General features: G+C 59.2%; 2 protein-coding genes across 3 annotated transcripts in view; one reads left to right on the forward strand and one right to left on the reverse strand.

The window, feature by feature from the left end:
• SART1 (spliceosome associated factor 1, recruiter of U4/U6.U5 tri-snRNP) overlaps positions 1-18,755 on the forward strand; it is a 23,461-nt gene extending 4,706 nt beyond the window's left edge. The window contains exons 6-20 of one of the 2 annotated variants that reach the window (XM_086870990.1): positions 316-393; positions 469-568; positions 1,606-1,745; positions 2,877-3,065; positions 4,311-4,432; positions 7,489-7,637; positions 8,447-8,577; positions 9,730-9,897; positions 11,920-12,033; positions 13,034-13,121; positions 14,111-14,201; positions 15,295-15,430; positions 16,643-16,732; positions 17,627-17,748; positions 18,492-18,755. In XM_086870990.1, coding sequence (XP_086727116.1) covers positions 316-393; positions 469-568; positions 1,606-1,745; positions 2,877-3,065; positions 4,311-4,432; positions 7,489-7,637; positions 8,447-8,577; positions 9,730-9,897; positions 11,920-12,033; positions 13,034-13,121; positions 14,111-14,201; positions 15,295-15,430; positions 16,643-16,732; positions 17,627-17,748; positions 18,492-18,510 — 1,737 coding nt within the window. In that variant the 3' untranslated portion in view covers positions 18,511-18,755. Of the gene's footprint in view, positions 1-315; positions 394-468; positions 569-1,605; positions 1,746-2,876; positions 3,066-4,310; positions 4,433-7,488; positions 7,638-8,446; positions 8,578-9,729; positions 9,898-11,919; positions 12,034-13,033; positions 13,122-14,110; positions 14,202-15,294; positions 15,431-16,642; positions 16,733-17,626; positions 17,749-18,491 lie in introns of those variants that run through there. The other variant, XM_086870991.1, reaches the window with a different exon arrangement.
• EIF1AD (eukaryotic translation initiation factor 1A domain containing) lies at positions 18,756-24,995 on the reverse strand. Its single transcript, XM_086871057.1, has 6 exons — positions 24,891-24,995; positions 24,678-24,771; positions 24,062-24,170; positions 22,417-22,525; positions 21,287-21,331; positions 18,756-19,138 (listed from the first exon to the last, which is right to left on the reverse strand). Exons 2-6 carry the CDS (start codon positions 24,762-24,764, stop codon positions 18,829-18,831), a joined length of 660 nt encoding a protein of 219 aa, XP_086727183.1. The 5' UTR covers positions 24,765-24,771; positions 24,891-24,995; the 3' UTR covers positions 18,756-18,828.
• Between the last annotated feature and the right edge of the window lie 461 nt (positions 24,996-25,456).

The raw sequence follows: 25,456 nt of genomic DNA on the forward strand, positions 1-25,456 counted from the left end.
CCCACGTGGTGCCAAAATGGTGAATTTTTACCCTAAAATCCCAATCCTGCCCCGATTTTTGGGGATTTTGGGGTCGTTTGAGGACCGACCCCGATTTTTAACGACGTTCCCCAAAAAATTCCGGGGGAATTTCAGGAAGAAGCCGACGACTCCGGAGCCGTTTGGGGCCGATTTTAAGCCAAAAATTGAGATTTTCAGCTCGGTTTTTTGCCTTTAATCAAATCCCCCGGGTTCCTTTTTTTTTTTGGGGTGTCCCCAAGTGTCCCCAAGTGTCCCCAAGTGTCCCCAGACTGGTTTGACCGGGAGGATTTGCAGGCCAAGCTGCTGGAGGAGATGGATCAGGAGTTCGGTGTCAGCCCCTTGGTGGAGGAGGAGTTCCAGCGGCGGCGGCGGGTGAGGGACACTGGGGACGTTTGGGGACGTTTGGGGACATTGGGGACAGGCCATGACCCCTCTGTCACCCCCCAGGAGCGTTACAGCGCCCGGGACCTGCAGGGGCTGACGGTGGAGCACGACCCGGCCTCGATCCCCGAGGGACAAACGCTGGTGCTGACCCTGAAGGACAGGGGTCAGTGGGGACAGGGGGGACATTGGGGACATCGGGGACAGTGGGGTCAGTGGGGACAGGGGGGACACTGGGGACACTTGGGACACTGGGGGTCAGTGGGGGTCAGTGGGGACAGGGGGGACACTGGGGTCACTGGGGGTCAGTGGGGACACTGGGGACATTGGGGACACTGGGGGTCAGTGGGGACAGGGGGGACACTGGGGACATTGGGGGCACTGGGGGACACTGGGGACATTGGGGGACAGTGGGGACACTGGGGACATCGGGGTCAGTGGGGGTCAGTGGGGACACTGGGGGACATTGGGGGACATTGGGGACATTGGGGGACACTGGGGACACTGGGGGTCAGTGGGGACACTGGGGACAGTGGGGACACTTGGGACATTGGGGGTCAGTGGGGACAGGGGGGACACGGGACACTGGGGACATTGGGGACACTGGGGGTCAGTGGGGACATTGGGGACACTGGGGACACTGGGGACACTGGGGACATTTGGGACAGTGGGGGCATTGGGGACACTGGGGACACTGGGGAACATTGGGGACATTGGGGGACATTTGGGGACACTGGGGGTCAGTGGGGACACTGGGGGACAGTGGGGACATTTGGGACAGTGGGGACACTGGGGACAGTGAGGACAGTGGGGACATTGTGTCCGTCTGTCCCCGTGTCTGTGTGTCCCCGTGTGTCCGTGTGTCCCCATGTCCGTGTGTCTATCCCCGTGTGTCCGTGTGTCTGTGTGTCCCCATGTCCCCGTGTGTCCCCGTGTGTCCATGTGTCCGTCTGTCCCCGTGTGTCCGTCTGTCCCCGTGTCCCTGTGTGTCCGTCTGTCCCTGTGTCCCCGTGTGTCCATGTGTCCGTCTGTCCCCGTGTGTCCGTCTGTCCGTGTGTCCCCGTGTGTCCGTGTGTCCCCGTGTGTCCGTGTGTCCCCGTGTCCGTGTGTCCGTCTGTCCCTGTGTCTCCGTGTGTCCCCGTCTGTCCCCGTGTGTCCGTCTGTCCCCGTGTCCCCCGTGTCCGTGTGTGTCCGTGTGTCCAGGTGTTCTGGAGTCGGGCGAGGACGTTCTGGAGCAGGTTGCGCTGGCGGCGGCTGCGCGGGCGCGGGAGGATCAGGAGCTGCGGCGGCGCCGCCCCGGCTACGACCCCTACGGCGAGCAGGAGCCGGGCTCCGCCCCTCAGGTACCGTCACGACATGTCGCGATAGGCCCCGCCCCCGCCCCGCCTCCCGTCGCGATAGGCCCCGCCCCGCCTCCTGTCGTGATAGGCCCCGCCCCACCCCACCTCCTGTCGCAATAGGCTCCACCCCCACCCCGGCCTCCTGTCGCGATAGGCCCCGCCCCCGCCCCGCCTCCTGTCGCGATAGGCCCCACCCCGCCTCCTGTCGTGATAGGCCCCGCCCCGCCTCCCGTCGCGATAGGCCCCGCCCCCGCCCCCTGTCGCGATAGGCCCCGCCCCTGCCCCACCTCCTGTCGCAATAGGCTCCGCCCCCACCCCAGCCTCCTGTCTCGATACCCCGCGGGAATCCCGCACGTCGCCGGCTGTGTCGCGATATCCGCGTCCCGCACTGCGAGGAGTTACCGCGGGTTAGGGAGCGCTGTATATCGCGATATATCACAGGTTAGGGAGCGCTGTATATCGTGATATAGCACGGGTTATGGAGCGCTGTATATCGCGATATATCACAGGTTACAGAGCGCCGTATATCGCGATATATCACAGGTTATGGAGCGCTGTACATCGCGACATAGCACAGGTTATGGAGCGCTGTATATCGCGATATATCACAGGTTATGGAGCGCTGTATATCGCGACACATCACAGGTTACGGAGCGCTGTATATCGCGATATAGTACAGGTTATGGAGCGCTGTATGTTGCGATATATCACAGGTTACGGAGCGCTGTGTATCGCGATATATCACAGGTTATGGAGCGCTGTATATCGCGATATATCACGGGTTAGAGAGCGCTGTATATCGCGATATATCACAGGTTACGGAGCGCTGTATATCGCGATATATCACAGGTTATGGAGCGCTGTATATCGTGATATATCACAGGTTACGGAGCGCTGTATATCGCGATATATCACAGGTGTACGATACAATACGCCGCTCTCCTTATGTACCTCACGCTGCGTCGCGACGCGCCAGCCCGTATCACGACATATCGTGACGCATTACAACGTGCCGTATCGCGATATATCGTGCCGTATCGCGATATATCGCGACATATCGTGACACATCATGCCGTATCGCGATATATCGTGCCGTATCGCGATATATCGCGACATACGGCCCCCGTCCCGCAGGCGGCGGCGCTGCTGCCGCAGTACGACGAGCCGGCGCCGCGCCCCTCGTTCCGCCTGGGCCCGGGGGGGACGCAGGACGCGGGGGGGGACCCCCGGCCCGGGCCCCTCCCCCCCCCCGGCCCCGCCCCCCAGAGCCTGGAGCTGCCCCTCCCCCGCCTGGCCCCGGAGTACCTGAGCCCCGAGGAGATGGTGAGGGGGGGTGGGGGGATTTGGGGTCTCTGGGGGAGATTTTGGGGGGATTTGGGGTCTCTGGGGGGGATTTTGGGGGATTTGGGGTCTCTGGGGGAGATTTTGGGGGGATTTGGGGGGGATTTGGGGGTCTCTGGGGGAGATTTTGGGGGGATTTGGGGGGGATTTGGGGTCTCTGGGGGAGATTTTGGGGGGATTTGAGGTCTGGGGGAGATTTTGGGGGGATTTGGGGGAGATTTTGGGGGGATTTGAGGGAGATTTTGGGGGGATTTGGGGTCGTTCAGGGGGATTTTTGGGGGATTTTTTTGGGATTTTTTGAGGACTTTTTTTGGGACTTGGGGGGATTTGGGGGGGATTTTGGGGGGATTTGGGGGAGATTTTGGGGGGATTTGGGGTCTCTGGGGGTGTTTGAGGGGATTTGGGGTCTCTGGGGGAGATTTTGAGGGGATTTGGGGTCTCTGGGGGTGTTTGAGGGGATTTGGGGTCTCTGGGGGAGATTTTGAGGGGATTTGGGGGGATTTTGGGGGGATTTGGGGGAGATTTTGGGGGGATTTGGGGTCTCTGGGGGAGATTTTGGGGGGATTTGGGGGAGATTTTGGGGGGATTCGGGGTCTCTGGGGGAGATTTTGGGGGGATTTGGGGGAGATTTTGGGGGGATTCGGGGTCTCTGGGGGGATTTTGGGGGGATTTGGGGGAGATTTTGGGGGGATTTGGGGTCGTTTGGGGGGATTTGAGGGGATTTGGGGGGATTTGGGGTCTGGGGGAGATTTTGGGGGGATTTGGGGGGATTTTGGGATTTTGGGGGGATTTTTTTTGGGATTTGGGGGATTTTTTGGGGTCTCTGAGGGAGATTTTGGGGGAATTTGGGGTCATTTGGGGAGATTTTGGGGGGATTTGAGGGGATTTGGGGGAGATTTTGGGGGAATTTGAGGGGATTTGGGGTCGTTTGGGATGATTTCGAGAGGATTTGGGGTCATTTGGGGCAGATTTTGGAGGGATTTGGGACCACTGGGGGTAATTTGGGGGGGATTTGAGGGGATTTGAGGGGATTTTGGGGGGATTTGTGGGAATTTGAGGGGATTTGAGGGGGGATTTGAGGGGGGATTTGAGGGGATTTGAGGGGATTTTGGGGGGATTTGTGGGAATTTGAGGGGATTTTGGGGGGATTTGGGGGGGATTTTGGGGGGATTTGGGGGGGATTTTGGGGGGATTGGGGTTCAGAGGGACGTTTCGGGGTCCCCCCAGGCCGTGACGTTCCGGAAAACGCGGCGCCGCGTCCGGAAACTGCGGAAAAAGGAGAAACCCCTCAAGGCCGACGATCTCCTGGCGCTGGCCCCCGGCGACACCCAGGGGGATTTCGGCTCCAGGTGGGGCTGGGGGGGACTTTTGGGAAATTTGGGGGGTCTTGGAGGGGATTTGGGGGGTCCTGGGGGAGATTTGGGGGGTCCTGGGTGGGATGTGGGGGGTCCTGGAGAGGATCTGGGGGGGATTTGGGGGGTCCTGGAGGGGATTTGGGGGGGATTTGGGGAGTTTTGGGGGTCCTGGGGGAGATCTGGGGGCTCCTGGGTGGGATTTGGGGGGGATTTGGGGGATCCTGAAGGGGATTTCGGGGAGTTCTGAAGGGGATTTGGGGGATCCTGGGGGGAATTTGGGGAGTTTTGGGGGTCCTGGGGGAGATCTGGGGGCTCCTGGGTGGGATTTGAGGGGTCCTGAAGGGGATTTGGGGGGTCCTGAAGGGGATTTGGGGAGTTTTGGGGGTCCTGGAGGGGATTTGGGGGGTCCTGGGGGGGATTTGGGGGGTCCTGAAGGGGATTTGGGGAGTTTTGGGGGTCCTGGGGGAGATCTGGGGGCTCCTGGGTGGGATTTGAGGGGGATTTGGGGGGTCCTGGGGGGAATTTGGGGGGTCCTGAAGGGGATTTGGGGAGTTTTGGGGGTCCTGGGGGAGATCTGGGGGCTCCTGGGTGGGATTTGGGGGGGATTTGGGGGGTCCTGAAGGGGATTTGGGGAGTTCTGAAGGGGATTTGGGGGATCCTGGGGGGAATTTGGGGAGTTTGGGGGGTCCTGGGGGAGATTTGGGGGGTCCTGGGTGGGATTTGGGGGGTCCTGAAGGGGATTTGGGGAGTTCTGAAGGGGATTTGGGGGGTCCTGAAGGGGATTTGGGGAGTTTTGGGGGTCCTGGAGGGGATTTGGGGGGTCCTGGGTGGGATGTGGGGGGTCCTGGAGAGGATTTGGGGGGTCCTGAAGGGGATTTGGGGGGTCCTGAAGGGGATTTGGGGAGTTTTGGGGGTCCTGGGGGAGATCTGGGGGCTCCTGGGTGGGATTTGGGGGGGATTTGGGGGGTCCTGGGGGGAATTTGGGGGATCCTGGGGGGAATTTGGGGAGTTTTGGGGGTCCTGGAGGGGATTTGGGGGGTCCTGGGTGGGATGTGGGGGGTCCTGGAGGGGATTTGGGGGGTCCTGGGGGAGATTTGGGGGGGATTTGGGTGGGATGTGGGAGGTCCTGGAGGGGATTTGGGGGGGATTTGGGGGGTCCTGAAGGGGATTTGGGGAGTTCTGAAGGGGATTTGGGGGATCCTGGGGGGAATTTGGGGAGTTTTGGGGGTCCTGGAGGGGATTTGGGGGGTCCTGGGTGGGATGTGGGGGGTCCTGAAGGGGATTTCGGGAGTTCTGAAGGGGATTTGGGGAGTCCTGGGGGGAATTTGGGGAGTTTTGGGGGTCCTGGAGGGGATTTGGGGGGTCCTGGGTGGGATGTGGGGGGTCCTGGAGGGGATTTGGGGGGGATTTGGGGGGTCCTGAAGGGGATTTGGGGAGTTTTGGGGGTCCTGGGGGAGATCTGGGGGTTCCTGGGGGGGATTTGGGGGGGATTTGGGGGGTCCTGGGGGGAATTTGGGGAGTTTTGGGGGTCCTGAAGGGGATTTGGGGAGTTTTGGGGGTCCTGGAGGGGATTTGGGGGGTCCTGGGGGGGATTTGGGGGGTCCTGAAGGGGATTTGGGGAGTTCTGAAGGGGATTTGGGGGATCCTGGGGGGAATTTGGGGAGTTTTGGGGGTCCTGGAGGGGATTTGGGGGCTCCTGGGTGGGATTTGAGGGGTCCTGAAGGGGATTTGGGGAGTTCTGAAGGGGATTTGGGGGATCCTGGGGGGAATTTGGGGAGTTTTGGGGGTCCTGGAGGGGATTTGGGGGGTCCTGGGTGGGATGTGGGGGGTCCTGGAGGGGATTTGGGGGGGATTTGGGGGGTCCTGAAGGGGATTTGGGGAGTTTTGGGGGTCCTGGGGGAGATCTGGGGGCTCCTGGGTGGGATTTGAGGGGGATTTGGGGGGTCCTGGGGGGAATTTGGGGAGTTTTGGGGGTCCTGAAGGGGATTTGGGGAGTTTTGGGGGTCCTGGGGGAGATCTGGGGGCTCCTGGGTGGGATTTGAGGGGTCCTGAAGGGGATTTGGGGAGTTCTGAAGAGGATTTGGGGGATCCTGGGGGGAATTTGGGGAGTTTTGGGGGTCCTGGAGGGGATTTGGGGGGTCCTGGGTGGGATGTGGGGGGGTCTTGGAGGGGATTTGGGGGGGATTTGGGGGATCCTGAAGGGGATTTGGGGAGTTTTGGGGGTTCTGGGGGAGATCTGGGGGCTCCTGGGTGGGATTTGAGGGGGATTTGGGGGGGTCCTGGGGGGAATTTGGGGAGTTTTGGGGGTCCTGAAGGGGATTTGGGGGGTCCTGGGGGGGATTTGGGGGGTCCTGGGGGGGATTTGGGGGTCTTGGGAAGGTTTTGGGGGGGATCCTGCAGAATTTGGGTCTTACCAAGGCTCAGCTGGGAGGGGTCCTGGGTGTCCTGTTTGGGGTTCAGTTCCCCCCAAATCCCCCCTAAATCCCCCCTAAATCCCCCCAAATCCCCCCTAAATCCCCCCAAATCCCCCCAAATCCCCCAAATCCCCCCAAATCCCCCCCAAATCCCCTTAAATCCTCCCCATATACCCCCCAAATCCTCCTAAATCCCCCCCAAATCCCCCCAAATCCCCCTAAATCCCATCAAATCCCCCCCAAATCCCCCGAAATCCCCCCAAATCCCCCGAAATTCCCCCCAAATCCCCCCAAATCTCCCCCAAATCCCCCCAAATCCCCTTAAATCCCCCCAAATCCCCCCCAAATCCCCCGAAATCCCCCCCAAATCCCCCAAAATCGCCCCAAATCCCCCAAAATCCCCAAAAATCCCCCCAAATCCCCCCAAATCCCCCTAAATCCCATCAAATCCCCCCCAAATCCCCCGAAATCCCCCCAAATCCCCCGAAATTCCCCCCAAATCCCCCCAAATCTCCCCCAAATCCCCCCCAAATCCCCCGAAATCCCCCCAAAATCCCCCCCAAATCCCCCGAAATCCCCCCCAAATCCCCTTAAATCCTCCCCATATACCCCCCAAATCCCCCCAAATCCCCCCAGGTCTCGGGGCCGAGGCCGGCGGGTGCAGGAGGATGAGGAAGGGGCTGGGGGGGACCCCGAAAACGCCTCCAGCCCCCCCGAGGGGACCCCCCAGGCCCCGCTGCCCTCGGACGACACCCGCACGGAAAACATGGACATCAGCAGTGACGGTGGCTCGGGGGGTCTGGGGGGTCTGGGGGGGATTGGGGGGGATTTGATGGGATTTTGGGGGGGTTTGGGGGGGTTTGGGGGGGTTTGATGGGATTTGGGGGGGATTTGATGGGATTTTGGGGGGGATTTGATGGGATTTGGGGGAGGGTTTGGGGGGGTTTGATGGGATTTGGGGAGGATTTGGGGGGGATTTTATGGGATTTTGGGGGGATTTATGGGATTTTGGGGGGATTTATGGGATTTGGGGGGATTTTGGGGGGATTGATGGGATTTGGGGGGGATTTATGGGATTTGGGGGAGTTTGGGGGGATTTTATGGGATTTGGGAAGGATTTTATGGGATTTCGGGGGGATTTGATGGGATTTGGGGGGATTTTGGGGGGGATTTTATGGGATTTGGGGGGGTTTGGGGGGGATTTTATGGGATTTGGGGGGGATTTATGGGATTTGGGGGGATTTGGGGGGATTTGATGGGATATGGGGAGGATTTTATGAGATTTGGGGCAGTTTTAGGGCATTTTGGGCAAGTTTAGGGAGCCTGAGGGAGTTTTCTGGTGGACTTAGGAGGTTTGGGGGAGTTTTAGGGTGACTGAGAAGGATTTTTGGGACATTTTCATGGGATTTTGGGGTTCCCCCAACCCCGATTTTCCCCCGGAGGAGCCGGGACCCCCCCGGCCCTGGAGGAGAACGAGGCAGAGAAAGGATTTGGGGATTTGGAGGAGTCCAGAGCGATTTGGGGGTGGCTTTAGGGTATTTTGGGGGGATTTTTGGGGGTTTTGGGGTCCCCCTGACCCCGAGGTGCCCCCCAGAGGAGGCAGCGGCCCCCGGGACCCCCCCGGCCCTGGAGGAGGATGAGGCAGAGCAGGAGCTGCAGCAGCAGCTGGAGCGGGGCCGGCGCCTGCGGCAGCTGCGGGAGCTGCGCGAGGGAGGGGGAGAGAAGGTGAAAAACACCCCAGAAACACCCCAGAAACACCCTGAAAATCACCCCAAAACCACCTCAAAACCACCTCAATAACAACCCCAAAAACACCCCAAAAACACCCTGAAAATCACCCCAGAACTACCTCAAAACTACCTCAAAAACACCCCAAAACCACCCTGAAAATCACCCCAGAACCACCCCAGAACCACCCCAAAAACCACCTCAAAAACACCCCAAAAACACCCTGAAAACACCCTGAAAATTACCCCAGAACTACCCCAGAACCACCTCAAAAACACCCCAAAAACACCCCAAAAACACCCTGAAAATCACCCCAGAACTACCCCAAAAAGCACTTCAAAAACCACCCAAAAACAACCCCAAAACCGCCCTGAAAACCCCCCCAAAAACACCCCAAAACTCACCCCAAAACCACCCCAAAAAACACCCCAGAAATCAGCCCAAAACCACCCAAAAAACGCCCCAAAATCACCCCAAAAGCCCCAAAAATCCTCAGTGAAGCACCCAAAAATGCCCCAAAATCCCCCAAAACTTCCCCTGCAGGACCCCAGAATTCCCCATAACACCCCCAAATCCCCCAAAATCCTCACTGCAGGACCCCAAAATTCCCAATAGCACCCCAAAATCCCCCAAAACTTCCACTGCAGGACCCTAAAATCCCCAAAATCCCCCAAAATCCCCCAAAACTTCCACTGCAGGACCCTAAAATCCCCAAAATCCCCCAAAAATTCCACTGCAGCACCCCAAAATTCCCCAAAATCCCCCAAAATCCCCCAAAAATTCCACTGCAGCACCCCAAAATCCCCCCAGATCCCCCAAAATCCCCCAAACTTCCACTGCAGGACCCTAAAATCCCCCCAGATCCCCCAAAATCCCCCAAAACTTCCATTGCAGGACCCTAAAATCCCCAAAATCCCCCCAAATCCCCCAAAACTTCCACTGCAGCACCCCAAAATTCCTCAAATCCCCCCAGATCCTCCCTGCAGGACCCCAAAACCCCCCCAAAATCCCCCCAAACCCCCCCTGGCACCCCCAAAACCCCTCCCAACCCCCCCCCCCCCAGCCCTGGGATACCCCCAAAAAAGGGGAATTATGAAATGAAATAACCCCAAATTTGGGGGGTCCCTGTGACCCCTCCTCCTCCCCCAGGTGCTGGAGCTGCTCCGGGGGGGCTCTGGGGGGGTCCCGGGGGGGCCGGACCCCCGGGCCGGGGGGAGCAGCATCGTCTTCAACGCCACCTCGGAATTCTGCCGGACGCTGGGGGAGATCCCGACCTACGGCCTGGCCGGGAACCGCGAGGAGCAGGAGGAGCTGATGGTCAGGGGGGTCTGGGGGCGGTCTGGGGGGGATTTGGGGGGTCTGGGGGGGATTTGGGGGGGATTTGGGGGGTCTGGGGGGGATTTGGGGGGCGGTGCTGGAGGTTTGGGGGGGTCTGGGGGGGATTTTTGGGGGTCTGGGGGCGGTCTGGGGGGGTTTGGGGGGTGGTTCTGGAGATTTGGGGGAGTTTGGGGGGGTTGGAGAGGATTTGGGGGAATTTGGGGGGCGGTTCTGGAGATTTGGGGGGGTTTCGGGGGGTCTGGGGGGGATTTGGGGGAGTTTGGGGGAGATTTGGGGGGCGGTTCTGGAGATTTGGGGGGGTCTGGGGGGGATTTGGGGGAGTTTGGAGGGGTCTGGGGGGGGTTGGGGAGGATCTGGGGGGGATTTGGGGGGTGGTTCTGGAGATTTGGGGGGGATTTGGGGGAGTTGGGGGGGATTTGGGGGGTGGTTCTGGAGATTTGGGGGGGTCTGGGGGGGTCTGGGGGGGATTTGGGGGAGTTTGGGAGGTGGTTCTGGAGATTTCGGGGGGTCTGGGGGGGATTTGGGGGGCGGTGCTGGAGATTTGGGGGGGTCTGGGGGGGATTTTTGGGGGTCTGGGGGGGTCTGGGGGCGGTCTGGGGGGATTTGGGGGGGTTTGGGGGGTGGTTCTGGAGATTTGGGGGGGTCTGGGGGCGGTCTGGGGGGATTTGAGGGGGTTGGAGGGGATCTGGGGGGGAGTTTGGGGGGCGGTTCTGGAGATTTGGGGGGGATTTGGGGGAGTTTGGGGGGGATTTGGGGGGGTTTGGGGGGGTTGGAGAGGATTTGGGGGGGGTTGGGGAGGATCTGGGGGGGATTTGGGGGGTGGTTCTGGAGATTTGGGGGGTTTTGGGGGGGTCTGGAGGGGATTTGGGGGAGTTTGGGGGGATTTTGTGGGATGTGGAAGGGATCTGGGGGGGATTTGGGGGGCGGTTCTGGGGGTTTGGGGGGGATTTTTTTCTCCCCGTGTTCCTTCCGTGTCCCCAACGCTGTCCCCAATGTCCCCAATGTCCCCAACGCTGTCCCCAATGTCCCCAACGCTGTCCCCAATGTCCCCAACGCTGTCGCCAACGCTGTCCCCAACGCTGTCACCAACGCTGTCCCCAATGTCCCCAACGCTGTCCCCAACGCTGTCCCCAATGTCCCCAGTGTCCCCAACGCTGTCCCCAACGTCCCCAACGCTGTCCCCAATGCTGTCCCCAGTGTCCCCAACGCTGTCCCCAATGTCCCCAACGCTGTCCCCAACGTCCCCAATGTCCCCAATGCTGTCCCCAATGTCCCCAACGCTGTCCCCAACGTCCCCAACGCTGTCACCAACGTCCCCAACGCTGTCCCCAATGTCCCCAACGCTGTCCCCAATGCTGTCCCCAATGTCCCCAACGCTGTCCCCAACGCTGTCGCCAACGCTGTCCCCAATGTCCCCAACGCTGTCCCCAATGTCCCTAGCGCTGTCCCCAACGTCCCCAACGCTGTCCCCAACGCTGTCCCCAATGTCCCCAGTGTCCCCAACGCTGTCCCCAACGTCCCCAACGCTGTCCCCAATGCTGTCCCCAATGTCCCCAACGCTGTCCCCAATGTCCCCAACGCTGTCCCCAACGTCCCCAATGTCCCCAATGCTGTCCCCACTGTCCCCAACGCTGTCCCCAACGTCCCCAACGCTGTCACCAACGTCCCCAACGCTGTCCCCAATGTCCCCAACGCTGTCCCCAACGCTGTCGCCAACGCTGTCCCCAATGTCCCCAACGCTGTCCCCAACGTCCCCAACGCTGTCCCCAACGCTGTCCCCAACGTCCCCAATGTCCCTAGCGCTGTCCCCAATGTCCCCAACGCTGTCCCCAACGCTGTCCCCAACGTCCCCAACGCTGTCCCCAATGTCCCCAACGCTGTCCCCAATGTCCACAACGCTGTCCCCAATGTCCCCAACGTCCCCAATGCTGTCCCCAATGTCCCCAATGCTGTCCCCAACGTCCCCAACGCTGTCCCCAACGTCCCCAACGCTGTCCCCAGGCCCTGGAGCGCGCCGGGCGCCCGGCGTCGCCCCCGGAGCCCCCGGATTCGGAGGGGGAGGAGAACGTGGGGTGGAGCAGCGTCAACCTGGCCGAGGAGCGGCAGCACCAGGACGTGAGAGCCCGAAAACGGGGGGAAACACCCCAAAAACGGGGGGAAACACCCCAAAAACGGGGGGAAACACCCCAAAAACGGGCTGGGGGACCCCAAAAATGGGCTGGGGGACCCCAAAAATGGGATAAAGGACCCCAAAAACGGGCTGGGGGACACCAAAAATGGGATGGGGACACCAAAAATGGGATAAAGGACACCAAAAATGGGATAAAGGATCTCAAAAATGGGCTGGGAGACCCCAAAAATGGGATGGGGGACCCCAAAAATGGGGTGGGGGACCCCAAAAATAGGATGAGGGACCCCAAAAATAGATGGGGGACCCCAAAATTGGGATAAGGGACCCCAAAAATGGGATGGGGACACCAAAATTGGGATGAGGGACCCCAAAAATAGATGGGGGACCCCAAAAATGGGATGGGGACCCCAAAATTAGGGAGGAAGCTGAAGATTTTGGGGGGGTTCCCAATTTGGGGGGGGATTTTTTGGGGGGGGTGTCCTGATTTTGGGGGGGGATTTTTTGGGGGGGGGTTCCCAATTTTGGGGGAATTTTTTTGGGGGGGTTCCAAATTTTTTGGGGTTCCCCGATTTTTTGGGGTGCCCCCGATTTTGGGGGGGATTTTTTGGGGTGCCCCCGATTTTTGGGGGGGGTCCCAATCTGGGGGGGGGGGGCGGATTTTTTGGGGTTCCCAATTTTTTTGGGATTCCCGATTTTTTGGGGGGATTTTTTTGAGGGTGCCCCCGATTTTTGGGGTGCTCCGATTTTTGGGGGGGGTTCCCGATTTTTTGGGGTGCCTCTGATTTTTTGGGGAAGGTTCCCGATCTTGGGGGGGGGGAGTGGATTTTTTGGGGTTCCCAATTTTTTTGGGATTCCTGATTTTTGGGGGGGGATTTTTTTGAGGGTGCCCCCGATTTTTGGGGTGCCCCCGATTTTTGGGGTGCCCCCGATTTTTTGGGGTGCCCCCGATTTTTGGGGTGCCCCCTGAGCCCCCTTTTCCCGCAGTTCTCGGCCTCCTCCACCACGATCCTGGACGAGGAGCCCATCGTGAACCGGGGCCTGGCGGCGGCGCTGCTGCTGTGCCAGAACAAAGGTGGGGGTCGGGGGGTTGGGGGGGTTTGGGGGGATTTGGGGGGGATTTGGGGGGGTTCGGGGGGGTCTCAGGGGGGATTTGGGGGGGTCAGGGGGGATTTGGGGGGGTTTGGGGGGATTTGGGGGGGCTCAAGGGGGATTGGGGGGGGCTCAGGGGGGATTTGGGGGGGCTCAGGGGGATTTGGGGGGGATTTGGGGGAATTTGGGGGGGCTCAGGGGGGTTTTGGGGGGGTTTGAGGGGCTCGGGGGGTGTTTGGGGGGTCTCAAGGAGGATTTGGGGGGGGTCGGGGGGTTTGGGGGGTCTCAGGAAGGATTTGGGGAGGATTTTGGGGGATTTGGGGTCCCTGTTGGTGTTCTTGGGGTGTTTTTGGGGTATTTTTGGGTGTTTTTGGGGTCCCTGAGGTGCTTTCGGGGTGTTTTGGGGTGTTTTGAGGTCCCTGAGGTGTTTCAGGGTGTTTTTGGGTGTTTTTGGGGTCACTGAGGTGTTTTTGGGGTGGTTTTGGGTGTTTTTGGGTGCTTTTAGGGTGGTTTTGGGTGTTTTTGGGGTGTTTTTGGGGTTTTTTGGGGTGTTTTGGGGTGTTTTTGGGGTCCCTGAGGTGTTTTTGGGTGTTTTTTGGGTGTTTTTGGGGTGTTTTTGGGTGTTTTTGGGATGTTTTGGGGTGTTTTTGGGGTGTTTTTGGGTGGTTTTGGGTGTTTTTGGGGTCCCTGAGGTGTTTTTGGGGTGTTTTGGGGTCCCTGAGGTGTTTTTGGGGGTGTTTTTGGGGTGTTTTGGGGCGTTTTGGGGTGTTTTTGGGGTGTTTTGGGTGTTTTTGGGGTGTTTTTGGGTGTTTTTGGGGTGATTTTGGGTGTTTTTGGGGTCCCTGAGGTGGTTTTGGGGTGTTTTGGGGTGTTTTGGGGTCCCTGAGGTGTTTTTGGGGGTCCCTGAGGTGTTTTTGGGGTGTTTTGGGGTGTTTTGGGGTCCCTGAGGTGGTTTTGGGGTCCCCTCCCCAGGGCTGTTGGAGACCACGGTGCAGAAAGTGGCGCGAGTGAAAGCCCCGAACAAATCCCTGCCCTCGGCCGTGTACTGCATCGAGGACAAGATGTGAGTGGCACCTGGCACCTGTCTCACCTGTGTCACCTGTGTCACCTGTGTGTCACCTGGGTCACCTCTGTGTCACCTGTGTCAGCTGTGTCAACTGTGTGTCACCTGTGTCACCTGTGTGTCACCTGTGTGTCACCTGTGTCACCTGGGTGTCACCTGTGTCACCTGGGTGTCACCTGTGTCACCTGTGTCAGCTGGGTGTGTCACCTGTCACCTGTGTGTCACCTGTGTGTCATCTGTGTCAGCTGTGTGTCACCTGTCACCTGTGTCACGTGTGTGTCACCTGTGTCAGCTGGGTGTCACCTGTGTCACCTGTACCAACTGTGTGTCACCTGGGTGTCACCTGTGTGTTACCTGTGTGTCACCTGTGTCACCTGTGTGTCACCTGTGTCACCTGGCTGTCACCTGTGTCATCCCTTGCACTACCCGCCGTGTCGCCCTGAGCCTCCCGATGTCCCCAATGTCCCCCCCCACTGTCCTCAATGTCCCCGGCTGTCCCTGCTGTCCCCAGTGCCCCCCCAATGTCCCCAATGTCCCCGCTGTCCCCAGTGCCCCCCCCGATGTCCCCGCTGTCCCCCACAATGTCCCCAATGTCCCCTGGCTGTCCCCAATGTCTGTCCCCAATGTCCCCTGGCTGTCCCCAATGTCTGTCCCCGCTGTGCCCAATGTCCCCAATGTCTGTCCCCAATGTCCCCTGGCTGTCCCCACTGTCCCCGTGCCCCCCCCGATGTCCCCGCTGTCCCCAATGTCTGTCCCTAATGTCTGTCCCCAATGTCCCCTGGCTGTCCCCGCTGTCCCCAATGCCCCCCCCCCACGTCCCCGGTGCCACCCCCGCTGTCCCCGCTGTCCCCAGTGTCTGTCCCCCACGTCCCCGGTGCCACCCCTGCTGTCCCCAGTGTCTGTCCCTGCTGTCCCCGGCTGTCCCCGCTGTCCCCAGTGTCTGTCCCCCATGTCCCCAATGCCCCCCCCCATGTCCCCAGTGTCTGTCCCCCATGTCCCCGGTGTCACCCCCGCTGTCCCCGCTGTCCCCAATGTCCCAAATGTCTGTCCCCCATGTCCCCGGTGTCACCCCCGCTGTCCCCGCTGTCCCCAGGGCCATCGATGACAAGTACAGCCGGCGGGAGGAGTTCCGGGGCTTCACGCAGGATTTCAAGGAGAAGGACGGCTACCGGCCCGACGTCAAGATCGAGTACGTGGACGAGACCGGCCGCAAGCTCACCCCCAAGGAGGTGACGTGTCCCCAAATGTCCCCAAACGTCCCCTGGTGTCCCCTGGTGTCACCAAACCTCCACTGGTGTCAGCAAGCTCACCCCCAAGGAGGTGACGTGTCCCCAAATGTCCCCTGGTGTCACCAAATGTCCTCTGGTGTCACCAAATGTCCCCAGTGTCACCAAATCCTGGTGTCCCCAAATCCCCCTGTCACCAAATCCTGGTGTCACCAAACTCCCCTCACCCCCAAGCTCACCCCCAAGGAGGTGACGTGTCCCCAAATGTCCCCTGGTGTCACCAAATGTCCCCTGGTGTCACCAAATGTCCCCCAGTGTCACCAAACCTTCACCGGTGTCACCAAATCCCTGTCACCAACACCCCCCCGGTGTCAGCAAACTCACCCCCAAGGAGGTGACGTGTCCCCAAACGTCCCCCAGTGTCCCCCGGTGTCACCAAATGTCCCCCGGTGTCACCAAATCCCTGTCACCAACACCCCCCCAGTGTCACCAACACCCCCCTGGTGTCACCAAACCTCCACTGGTGTCAGCAAGCTCACCCCCAAGGAGGTGACGTGTCCCCAAACGTCCCCAAATGTCCCCTGGTGTCACCAAGCCTTCACCGGTGTCACCAAATGTCCCCCGGTGTCCCCAAATGTCCCTTGGTGTCCCCAAACCTCCACTGGTGTCACCAACACCCCTGATGTCACCAAACCCCGGTGTCACCCCCAAAATGTCCCTGAAACATCCCCAAGGTGTCCCCAAGGTGTCCCCAAGGTCCCCTGTGCTGTCCTCAATGTCCCCAAGGTGTCCCCAAGGTCCCCAAGGTGTCCCCAATGTCCCCAAGGTGTCCCCAAGGTCCCCAAGGTGTCCCCAATGTCCCCAAGGTGTCCCCAATGTCCCCTGTGCTGTCCCCAAGGTGTCCCCAGGTGTCCCCAGGTGTCCCCAATGTCCCCCGTGTCCCCTGTGCTGTCCCCAAGGTGTCCCCAATGTCCCCAAGGTGTCCCCAAGGTGTCCCCCAGGTGTCCCCAAGGTGTCCCCAGGTGTCCCCAATGTCCCCAGTGTCCCCTGTGCTGTCCCCAAGGTGTCCCCAAGGTGTCCCCAATGTCCCCAAGGTGTCCCCTGTGCTGTCCCCAGGTGTCCCCAAGGTGTCCCCAGTGTCCCCAATGTCCCCAATGTCCCCAAGGTGTCCCCAGGTGTCCCCAATGTCCCCCGTGTCCCCTGTGCTGTCCCCAGGCGTTCCGGCAGCTCTCCCATCGCTTCCACGGGAAGGGCTCGGGGAAGATGAAGACGGAGAGGAGGATGAAGAAACTGGACGAGGAGGCGGTGAGGGGACCTGGGCTTTGGGGGGATTGGGGGGGATTTTGGGGGAATTTTAAGGGAATTTTAAGGGAATTTTGGGGGATTTTGGGGTTTTTTCAGGGGGATTTTCGGGGGGATTTTTTGGGGGATTTTTGGGGTTTTTTGGGGGGATTCTCGGGGTTTTTTGAGGGTTTTTTCGGGGGGATTTTGGTTTTTTTTCGGGGGGATTTTGGGTTTTTCAGGGGTATTTTTGGGGGTTTTTTGGGGGGATTTTTTGGGGTTTTTTGGGGGGATTTTTAGGTTTTTTGGGGGGGATTTTGGGCTTTTTCAGGGGGATTCTCGGGGGTTTTTCGGGGGGATTCTCGGGGTTTTTTGAGGGTTTTTTTGGGGGGATTTTGGGGTTTTTTCAGGGGGATTTTTGGGTTTTTTTGGGGAGATTTTTGGGTTTTTTCGGGGGGATTTTTGGGTTTTTTTGGGGGAATTTTTGGGGGAATTCTCGGGGTTTTTTGAGGGTTTTTTTGGGGGGATTTTGGGCTTTTTCGGGGGGATTTTGGGGTTTTTTCGGGGGGATTTTTTGGGGTTTTTTTGGGGGGATTTTTGGGTTTTTTCGGGGGGATTTTGGGTTTTTTTGAGGGTTTTTTTGGGGGGATTTTGGGTTTTTTCGGGGGGATTTTTGGGTTTTTTCAGGGGGATTTTTGGGTTTTTTTGGGGGGATTTTGGGTTTTTTCGGGGGGATTTCTGGGGTTTTTTCGGGGGGATTCTCGGGGTTTTTTGAGGTTTTTTTGGGGGGATTTTGGGGTTTTTTCAGGGGGATTTTGGGGTTTTTTAAGGGGGATTTTGGGGTTTTTTAAGGGGGATTCTCGGGGGTTTTTGGCCACCCCCTGATTTTGGGGTTCCCCCCCCGTTTTTGGGGCGCAGCTGCTGAAGAAGATGAGCTCCAGTGACACCCCCCTGGGCACGGTGGCGCTGCTGCAGGAGAAGCAGCGAGCCCAGAAAACGCCGTACATCGTCCTGAGCGGCTCCGGCAAGAGCATGAACGCGTGAGACGGGAACTGGGAGCACTGGGAGGGACTGGGACGGACTGGGAGGGGACTGGGGACACTGGGACGGACTGGGAGGGACTGGGAGCACTGGGAGGGGATTGGGGGACACTGGGAGGGGGTTTGGGGACACTGGGAAGGGACTGGGGGAACTGGGAAGGGACTGGGGGAACTGGGAGAACTGGGACGGACTGGGAGGGGACTGGGAGGGACTGGAAGGGGATTTAGGGACACTAGGACGGACTGGGAGCACTGGGACGGACTGGGGACACTGGGAGGGGACTGGGAGGGACTGGGAGCACTGGGAGGGGATTGGGGGACATTGGGAGGGGGTTTGGGGACACTGGGAAGGGACTGGGGGAACTGGGAGCACTGGGAGCACTGGGATGGGATCTGAGGGGCACTGGGACGGACTGGGAGGGACTGGGAGGGGATTTGGAGGGACAGGGAGGGACTGGGGACACTGGGAGGGGATCAGGGGAGCACTGGGAGCACGGGGAGGGGATTTGGAGGGACATTGGGAGGGGATTTAGGGACACTGGGAGAAACTGGGGAAGGACTGGGAGCACTGGGAGGGGGTTTGGGGACACTGGGAGGAGATTGGGGGACACTGGGAGGAACTGGGAATGGAACTGGGAGCACTGGGAGGGATTGGGAGGAGATTTGGGGACACTGGGAGGGGACTGGGAGCACTGGGAGGGGACTGGGAGCACTGGGACATTGATCCCCCCTTTCCCTTCCAGGAACACCATCACCAAATGAGGGGCGTGGGGACACCTGGGGACATTGGGGACACCTTGGGGACACCCCTGGGGACATTCCTGGACACCCAGGGACCCCTTTGGGACACCCTGGGGACCCCCCTGGACATTGGGGACACCCCTGGGGACATTCCTGGATACCTGGGGACATCCCTGGGGACACCCAGGGACCCCTTTGGGACCCCCTTTGGGACGCCCCTGTCCCCCCTCCCCGCCCCTGGGGACAATAAAATTCTCCGGAGTCGCTTTTGTGTCACCGCGTGTCACTGGGGGTGGGGGAGGGGACACAGCCCCGTGTCCCCAGTGCCACCAGCGGCCTTTATTGGGGGGGGTCCCCCCTGTCCCCCCTGTCCCTGTCCCCGGTGTCCTTTGTGTCCCCACCGTGTCCCTCGATGTCCCCGGTGTCCTCCTCGCTGTCCCCAGCGCCGTCCTCATTGTCCCCAGCGCCGTCCTCATTGTCCCCATTGTCCCCGTCGCTGTCCCCGCTGTCCTCCTCATTGTCCCCATCGCTGTCCCCGCTGTCCTCGCTGTCCCCATCGCTGTCCCCATCGCTGTCCCCATCGCTGTCCCCGCTGTCCCCAGGGGTCCCCCCCCTGTTGGTGTTCACAAAGAGCCCCTCGGGGCCGTCCCTGGGGGGTGACACCGGGAGGGGTCAAAGTGTCCCCAAAGTGTCCCCAAAGTGACCCCGAAGTGACCCCGAAGTGACCCCAAAGTGACCCCAAAATGTCCCCAAAGTGACCCCAAAGTGTCCCCAAAGTGTCCCCAAAGTGACCCCAAACTGTCCCCAAAGTGTCCCCAAAGTGACCCCAAAATGTCCCCAAAGTGACCCCAAAGTGTCCCCAAAGTGTCCCCAAAGTGACCCCAAAGTGTCCCCAAAGTGACCCCAAAGTGACCCCAAAGTGTCCCCAAAGTGACCCCAAAGTGACCCCAAAGTGTCCCCAAAGTGACCCCAAAGTGACCCCAAAGTGACCCCAAAGTGACCCCAAAGTGACCCCAAAGTGTCCTCGAAGTGACCCCAAAGTGACCCCAAAGTGTCCCCAAAGTGACCCCAAAGTGACCCCTTTAAAGTCCCATCCCCATTAATGTCCCCGTTAATGACCCCAATTAACCCCCCCATTATCACCCCCAATTAACCCCTCCATTATCACCCCCCCAATTAACCCCCCAATTAACCCCCCCAATTAATCCCCTCTGATCACCCCAATTAAGGTCCCCTTACTTTCCTCACTAATTAATCTCAATTTACGCCTCCGTTACCCCCAATTAATTAAAATCCCATTATTGCCCCCAATTAACAATTCCTCCCCCCTAATTAAGAATTCCTGGCCCCCAATTAACAGTCCCTTCCCCAATTAACAGTTCCTCCCCCCTAATTAACAATTCCTCCCACTCAATTAACAATCCCTCCCCCAATTAACAATCCCATCCCAAATTAACAATCCCATCTCTAATTAACAATCTCTGCCCCTAATTAACAATCCCTCCCCCAATTAACAATCCCACTCCCAATTAACAATCCCTCCCCCAATTAACAATCCCATCCCTAATTAACAATCCCATCCCTAATTAACAATCCCATCCCCAATTAACAATCCCACTCCCAATTAACAATCCCATCCCCAATTAACAATCCCATCCCCAATTAACAATCCCATCCCCAATTAACAATCCCATCCCCAATTAACAATCCCTTCCCCAATTAACAATCCCTTCCCCAATTAACAATCCCATCCCCAATTAACAATCCCATCCCCAATTAACAATCCCTTCCCCAATTAACAATCCCATCCCTAATTAACAATCCCTGCCCCAATTAACAATCCCATCCCCAATTAACAATCCCATCCCCAATTAACAATCCCTGCCCCAATTAACAATCCCTCCCCCTAATTAACAATCCCACTCCCAATTAACAATCCCTGCCCCAATTAACAATCCCTTCCCCCAATTAACAATCCCATCCCCAATTAACAATCCCTGCCCCAATTAACAATCCCATCCCCAATTAACAATCCCATCCCCAATTAACAATCCCATCCCCAATTAACAATCCCTTCCCCAATTAACAATCCCATCCCTAATTAACAATCCCTGCCCCAATTAACAATCCCATCCCCAATTAACAATCCCTGCCCCAATTAACAATCCCTCCCCCAATTAACAATCCCTGCCCCAATTAACAATCCCTCCCCCTAATTAACAATCCCACTCCCAATTAACAATCCCTGCCCCAATTAACAATCCCTTCCCCCAATTAACAATCCCATCCCCAATTAACAATCCCTGCCCCAATTAACAATCCCATCCCCAATTAACAATCCCATCCCCAATTAACAATCCCATCCCCAATTAACAATCCCACTCCCAATTAACAATCCCATCCGCAATTAACAATCCCATCCCCAATTAACAATCCCATCCCCAATTAACAATCCCTCCCTAATTAACAATGCCTCCCCCAATTTAGAATCCCATCCCTAATTAACAATCCCTCCCCAATTAACAATCCCATCCCCAATTAACAATCCCACTCCCAATTAACAATCCCATCCCCAATTAACAATCCCATCCCCAATTAACAATCCCTCCCCCAATTAACAATCCCATCCCCAATTAACAATCCCTCCCCTAATTAACAATCCCTGCCCCAATTAACAATCCCTCCCCCTAATTAACAATCCCATCCCCAATTAACAATCCCTCCCCAATTAACAATCCCATCCCTAATTAACAATCCCTCCCTAATTAATCCCCCCATTTGCCCCTCCCCCACTCACCCTTCCCGGGGGTTTTTCCTCTCCAGGGGGGCGAAGGCCTCGGGCCTGGGGGGGAGGGGCGGGGGGGGTCACTGGGGTGAACTGGGAGCACTGGGAGCAGTGGGGGAGGGGCGGGGGGGGTCACTGGGAGCAGTGGGGGAGGGGCGGGGGGGGTCACTGGGAGCAGTGGGGGAGGGGCAGGGGGGTCACTGGGAGCACTGGGGGAGGGGCGGGGGGGTCACTGGGAGCACTGGGGGAGGGGCAGGGGGTCACTGGGAGCACTGGGGGAGGGGCAGGGGGGTCACTGGGAGCACTGGGGGAGGGGCGGGGGGGGTTACTGGGATCAGTGGGGGAGGGGCAGGGGGTTACTGGGAGCACTGGGGGAGGGGCAGGGGGTTACTGGGAGCACTGGGGGAGGGGCGGGGGGGTCACTGGGAGCACTGGGGGAGGGGCAGGGGGTTACTGGGAGCACTGGGGGAGGGGCGGGGGGGTCACTGGGAGCACTGGGGGAGGGGCGGGGGGGTCACTGGGGTGAACTGGGAGCACTGGGAGCAGTGGGGGAGGGGCAGGGGGTTACTGGGATGACTGGGGGAGGGGCAGGGGGTCACTGGGAGCACTGGGGGAGGGGCGGGGGGGGTTACTGGGAGCACTGGGGGAGGGGCAGGGGGTCACTGGGAGCACTGGGGGAGGGGCAGGGGGGTCACTGGGAGCACTGGGAGCACTGGGGGAGGGGCAGGGGGGTCACTGGGAGCACTGGGGGAGGGGCAGGGGGGTCACTGGGAGGGACTGGGAGCACTGGGGGAATTTGGGGAGGGGCTTTGGGATATTTTGGGGGAGTTTTGGGGTATTTTGGGCATGTTTCGGGGTGTTTTGGGGTGTTTCGGTGTATTTTGGGGTGGTTTGGGGTGGTTTGGGGGTGTCTGGGGGTATTTTGGGGGTGTTTTGGGTGATTTTGGGGTGTTTTTGGGTGTTTTGGGGGTGTTTTTGGGTGTATTTTGGGGTGGTTTGGGGTGTTTTGGGGAATTTTGGGGGTAGTTTGGGGGTGTTTTGGTGTATTTTGGGGTGTTTTGGTGTATTTTGGGGTGTTTTTGGGTGTTTTTGGGGTGTTTTGGGTGTATTTTGGGGAGTTTTGGGGTGTTTTGGGGTCCTACCAGAGCCCCTGGCGCTGCAGCGAGCGCACGTGGGGCGGGAGCAGCACCAGGGAAATCTCAGCTTTGACCTTGGAGCCCTCCTGGATGGGATCGACGAGCAGGAAATCACCTGGGGGGACATCGGGGACATTGGGGGGACACAGGGGGGACATTGGGGGACACACGGACAATGACAGGGGGACAATGACACAGGACAATGACAGGATGCAGTGTCAAGGTGACAGTGACAGAGGGAACGATGACAAGGTGACAATGACATGGGGACAATGAGTGGGTGACAGCGACTGGGGACAATGACAGGGTGACAGTAACGGGACAGTGACAGGGTGACAGTGACACAGACAGTGACAGGGTGACAGTAGCAAGGTGACAGTGACACGGGACAATGACCGGGTGACAGCAATGGGGGACAATGACAGGGTGACAGTAACGGGACAGTGACAGGGTGACAGTGACACAGACAGTGACAGGGTGACAGTGACAGGACAGTGACAGGGTGACAGTAGCAAGGTGACAATGACAGAACGATGACAAGACAAAGTGGCAAGGTGAGGATGGAACAATGGCAGGGTGACAATGGCAGGGTGACAATGACACAATGACAGTGACACAGTGACAGAGTGACACAGTGACAATGACAGGGTGACAATGCCAATGACAGGGTGACAATGCCAGCGGTGTCACCTCTCTTGATCCAGATGTGGCGCCGGAAGCGCGGTGGCAGTGACAGGGTGACAGTGACAATGAGAGGGTGACAATGAGAGAGTGACAGTGACACAGTGACAGTGACACAGGACAGTGACAGAGTGACAGTGACACAGTCACAGGGTGACAATGACACAATGACAGGGTGACAATGCCAATGTCACCTCTCTTGATCCAGATGTGGCGCCGGAAGCGCGGTGGCAGTGACAGGGTGACAGTGACACAAGGACAGGGTGACAGTGACAGGGTGACAGTGACACAGTGACACAGTGACAGAGTGACAATGACAGGGTGACAATGACAGGGTGACAATGCCAATGTCACCTCTCTTGATCCAGATGTGGCACCGGAAGCGCGGTGACAGTGACAGGGTGACAGTGACACAGTGACACAGTGACAGGGTGACAGTGACAGTGACACAATGACACAGTGACACAGTGACAGGGTGACAGTGACAGGGTGACAATGACACAGTGACAGGGTGACAGTGACAGGGTGACAATGACACAGTGACACAGTGACAGGGTGACAGTGACAGGGTGACAATGACACAGTGACAGGGTGACAGTGACAGGGTGACAATGACACAGTGACACAGTGACAGGGTGACAGTGACAGGGTGACAATGACACAGTGACACAGTGACAATGCCAATGTCACCTCTCTTGATCCAGATGTGGCGCCGGAAGCGCGGTGGCAGTGACAGGGTGACAGTGACACAGTGACACAGTGACACAGTGACAGGGTGACAGTGACAGGGTGACAATGACACAGTGACAGGGTGACAATGCCAATGTCACCTCTCTTGATCCAGATGTGGCGCCGGAAGCGCGGTGGCAGTGACAGGGTGACAGTGACACAGTGACACAGTGACACAGTGACAGGGTGACAGTGACAGGGTGACAATGACACAGTGACAGGGTGACAATGCCAACGTCACCTCTCTTGATCCAGATGTGGCGCCGGAAGCGCGGTGGCATGCTGGCCAGGAACCGCGTCCCCTCCGCCGTCTCCACCTCGTGCAGGTTGTTCCCCGGTGTCCCCAACACCTGCGGGGACACGCCAGGATGGGGCCTTGTCCCCTCAGTGTCCCCTCAGCGTCCCCCAGGCCACCTCTCGTGTCCCCGCGGTGTCCCCCTGCTGTGTCCCCTCTGCCGTGTCCCTTCCCGGATCGGTCCCCAATGTCCCCGGAGTGCCACCAGCTGTCCCCAGGTGTGTCCCAGGTGCCCGCGGCTGTGTCCCCATGTGTCCCAAATGTCCCCCCGATATCTCCAATGTCCCTCCGGTGTCCCCCTGGTGTGTCCCCAGTGTCCCCGAGGTGTCCCAAACGTCCCCCCAGTGTCCCTCCAGTGTCCCCGCTGTCCCCCCGCTGTCCCCAATGTCCCCCCAGCTGTCCCCGCTGTCCCCCCGCTGTCCCCCGCTGTCCCCCGGGTGTCCCCCCGCTGTCCCCCGCTGTCCCCCCGCTGTCCCCCGCTGTCCCCCGGTGTCCCCCCGGGTGTGTCCCCGTTGTCCCCCGCTGTCCCCCGGGTGTCCCCCCGCTGTCCCCCCGCTCTCACCCTGACCACGCTCTGTCCCTCCGCGGGCTGCACGCGCTCCTCCAGCAGCTCGCGCACCACGTGCTTCCGCTTGGTGGCGCGCGACATGGCGGGGCTGGGGGGACACCGGGGGGGGGGAGGGGAGGGTCAGGGACCCCCGGGGGTGGGGGAGGGGCGGGGGGAACCTCCGGGACCCCCCCAAGGCCCCGCCCCCGCCGCGCGGCGCGCGCTCACCTGCGGCGGCACTTCCGGGTAGAGAGGCCGCGGAGGCGACGTCACTTCCGGAAGAAAAGGCGGGAATAAGTGAGGCCACGCCCCCCTAAGGGCGGGGCATAGATCTGAGCCCGCCCACAAAAGGGGCGTGATTAACGCACGCATTGTGATCGTGGCCTAAATGAAAACGCGCTCTTGAGAATTGAATGGGGGCGGGACTTTGGCTGCATAATGAGCGCGGTTATGTAAATGAGGGGCTGGATCACGGCCGGATTTATGCAAATCGTATGCAAGCCTTGCATTATGCAAATGAGAGCGAAAATGTGCACGAGCTGTGGGCGGGGCTATGCAAATGAGGCGTTGGACCGGAGTGTGGCGGGCAGGTCGGTGGGCGGAGCCATGCTAATGAGCGGGGCTGAATGTCAATATTGTTTTGAGTTACGTCACCACCCCAGCGCCGCCGTGACGTCACCCCTCCGCCGTGACGTCACAACCCCCCCGCCAATCCCCCTGAAGGCCGCGCGGGGCCCGACCTCTTTACCGGCTGACGTCAGCACGCACGGCGCGGCGCCGCGCTCTCTGATTGG

This window comes from Cyanistes caeruleus, chromosome 34 (assembly GCF_971803275.1).
Source record: "Cyanistes caeruleus chromosome 34, bCyaCae1.hap1.1, whole genome shotgun sequence".
Classification (NCBI taxonomy): Eukaryota; Metazoa; Chordata; class Aves; order Passeriformes; family Paridae; genus Cyanistes; species Cyanistes caeruleus.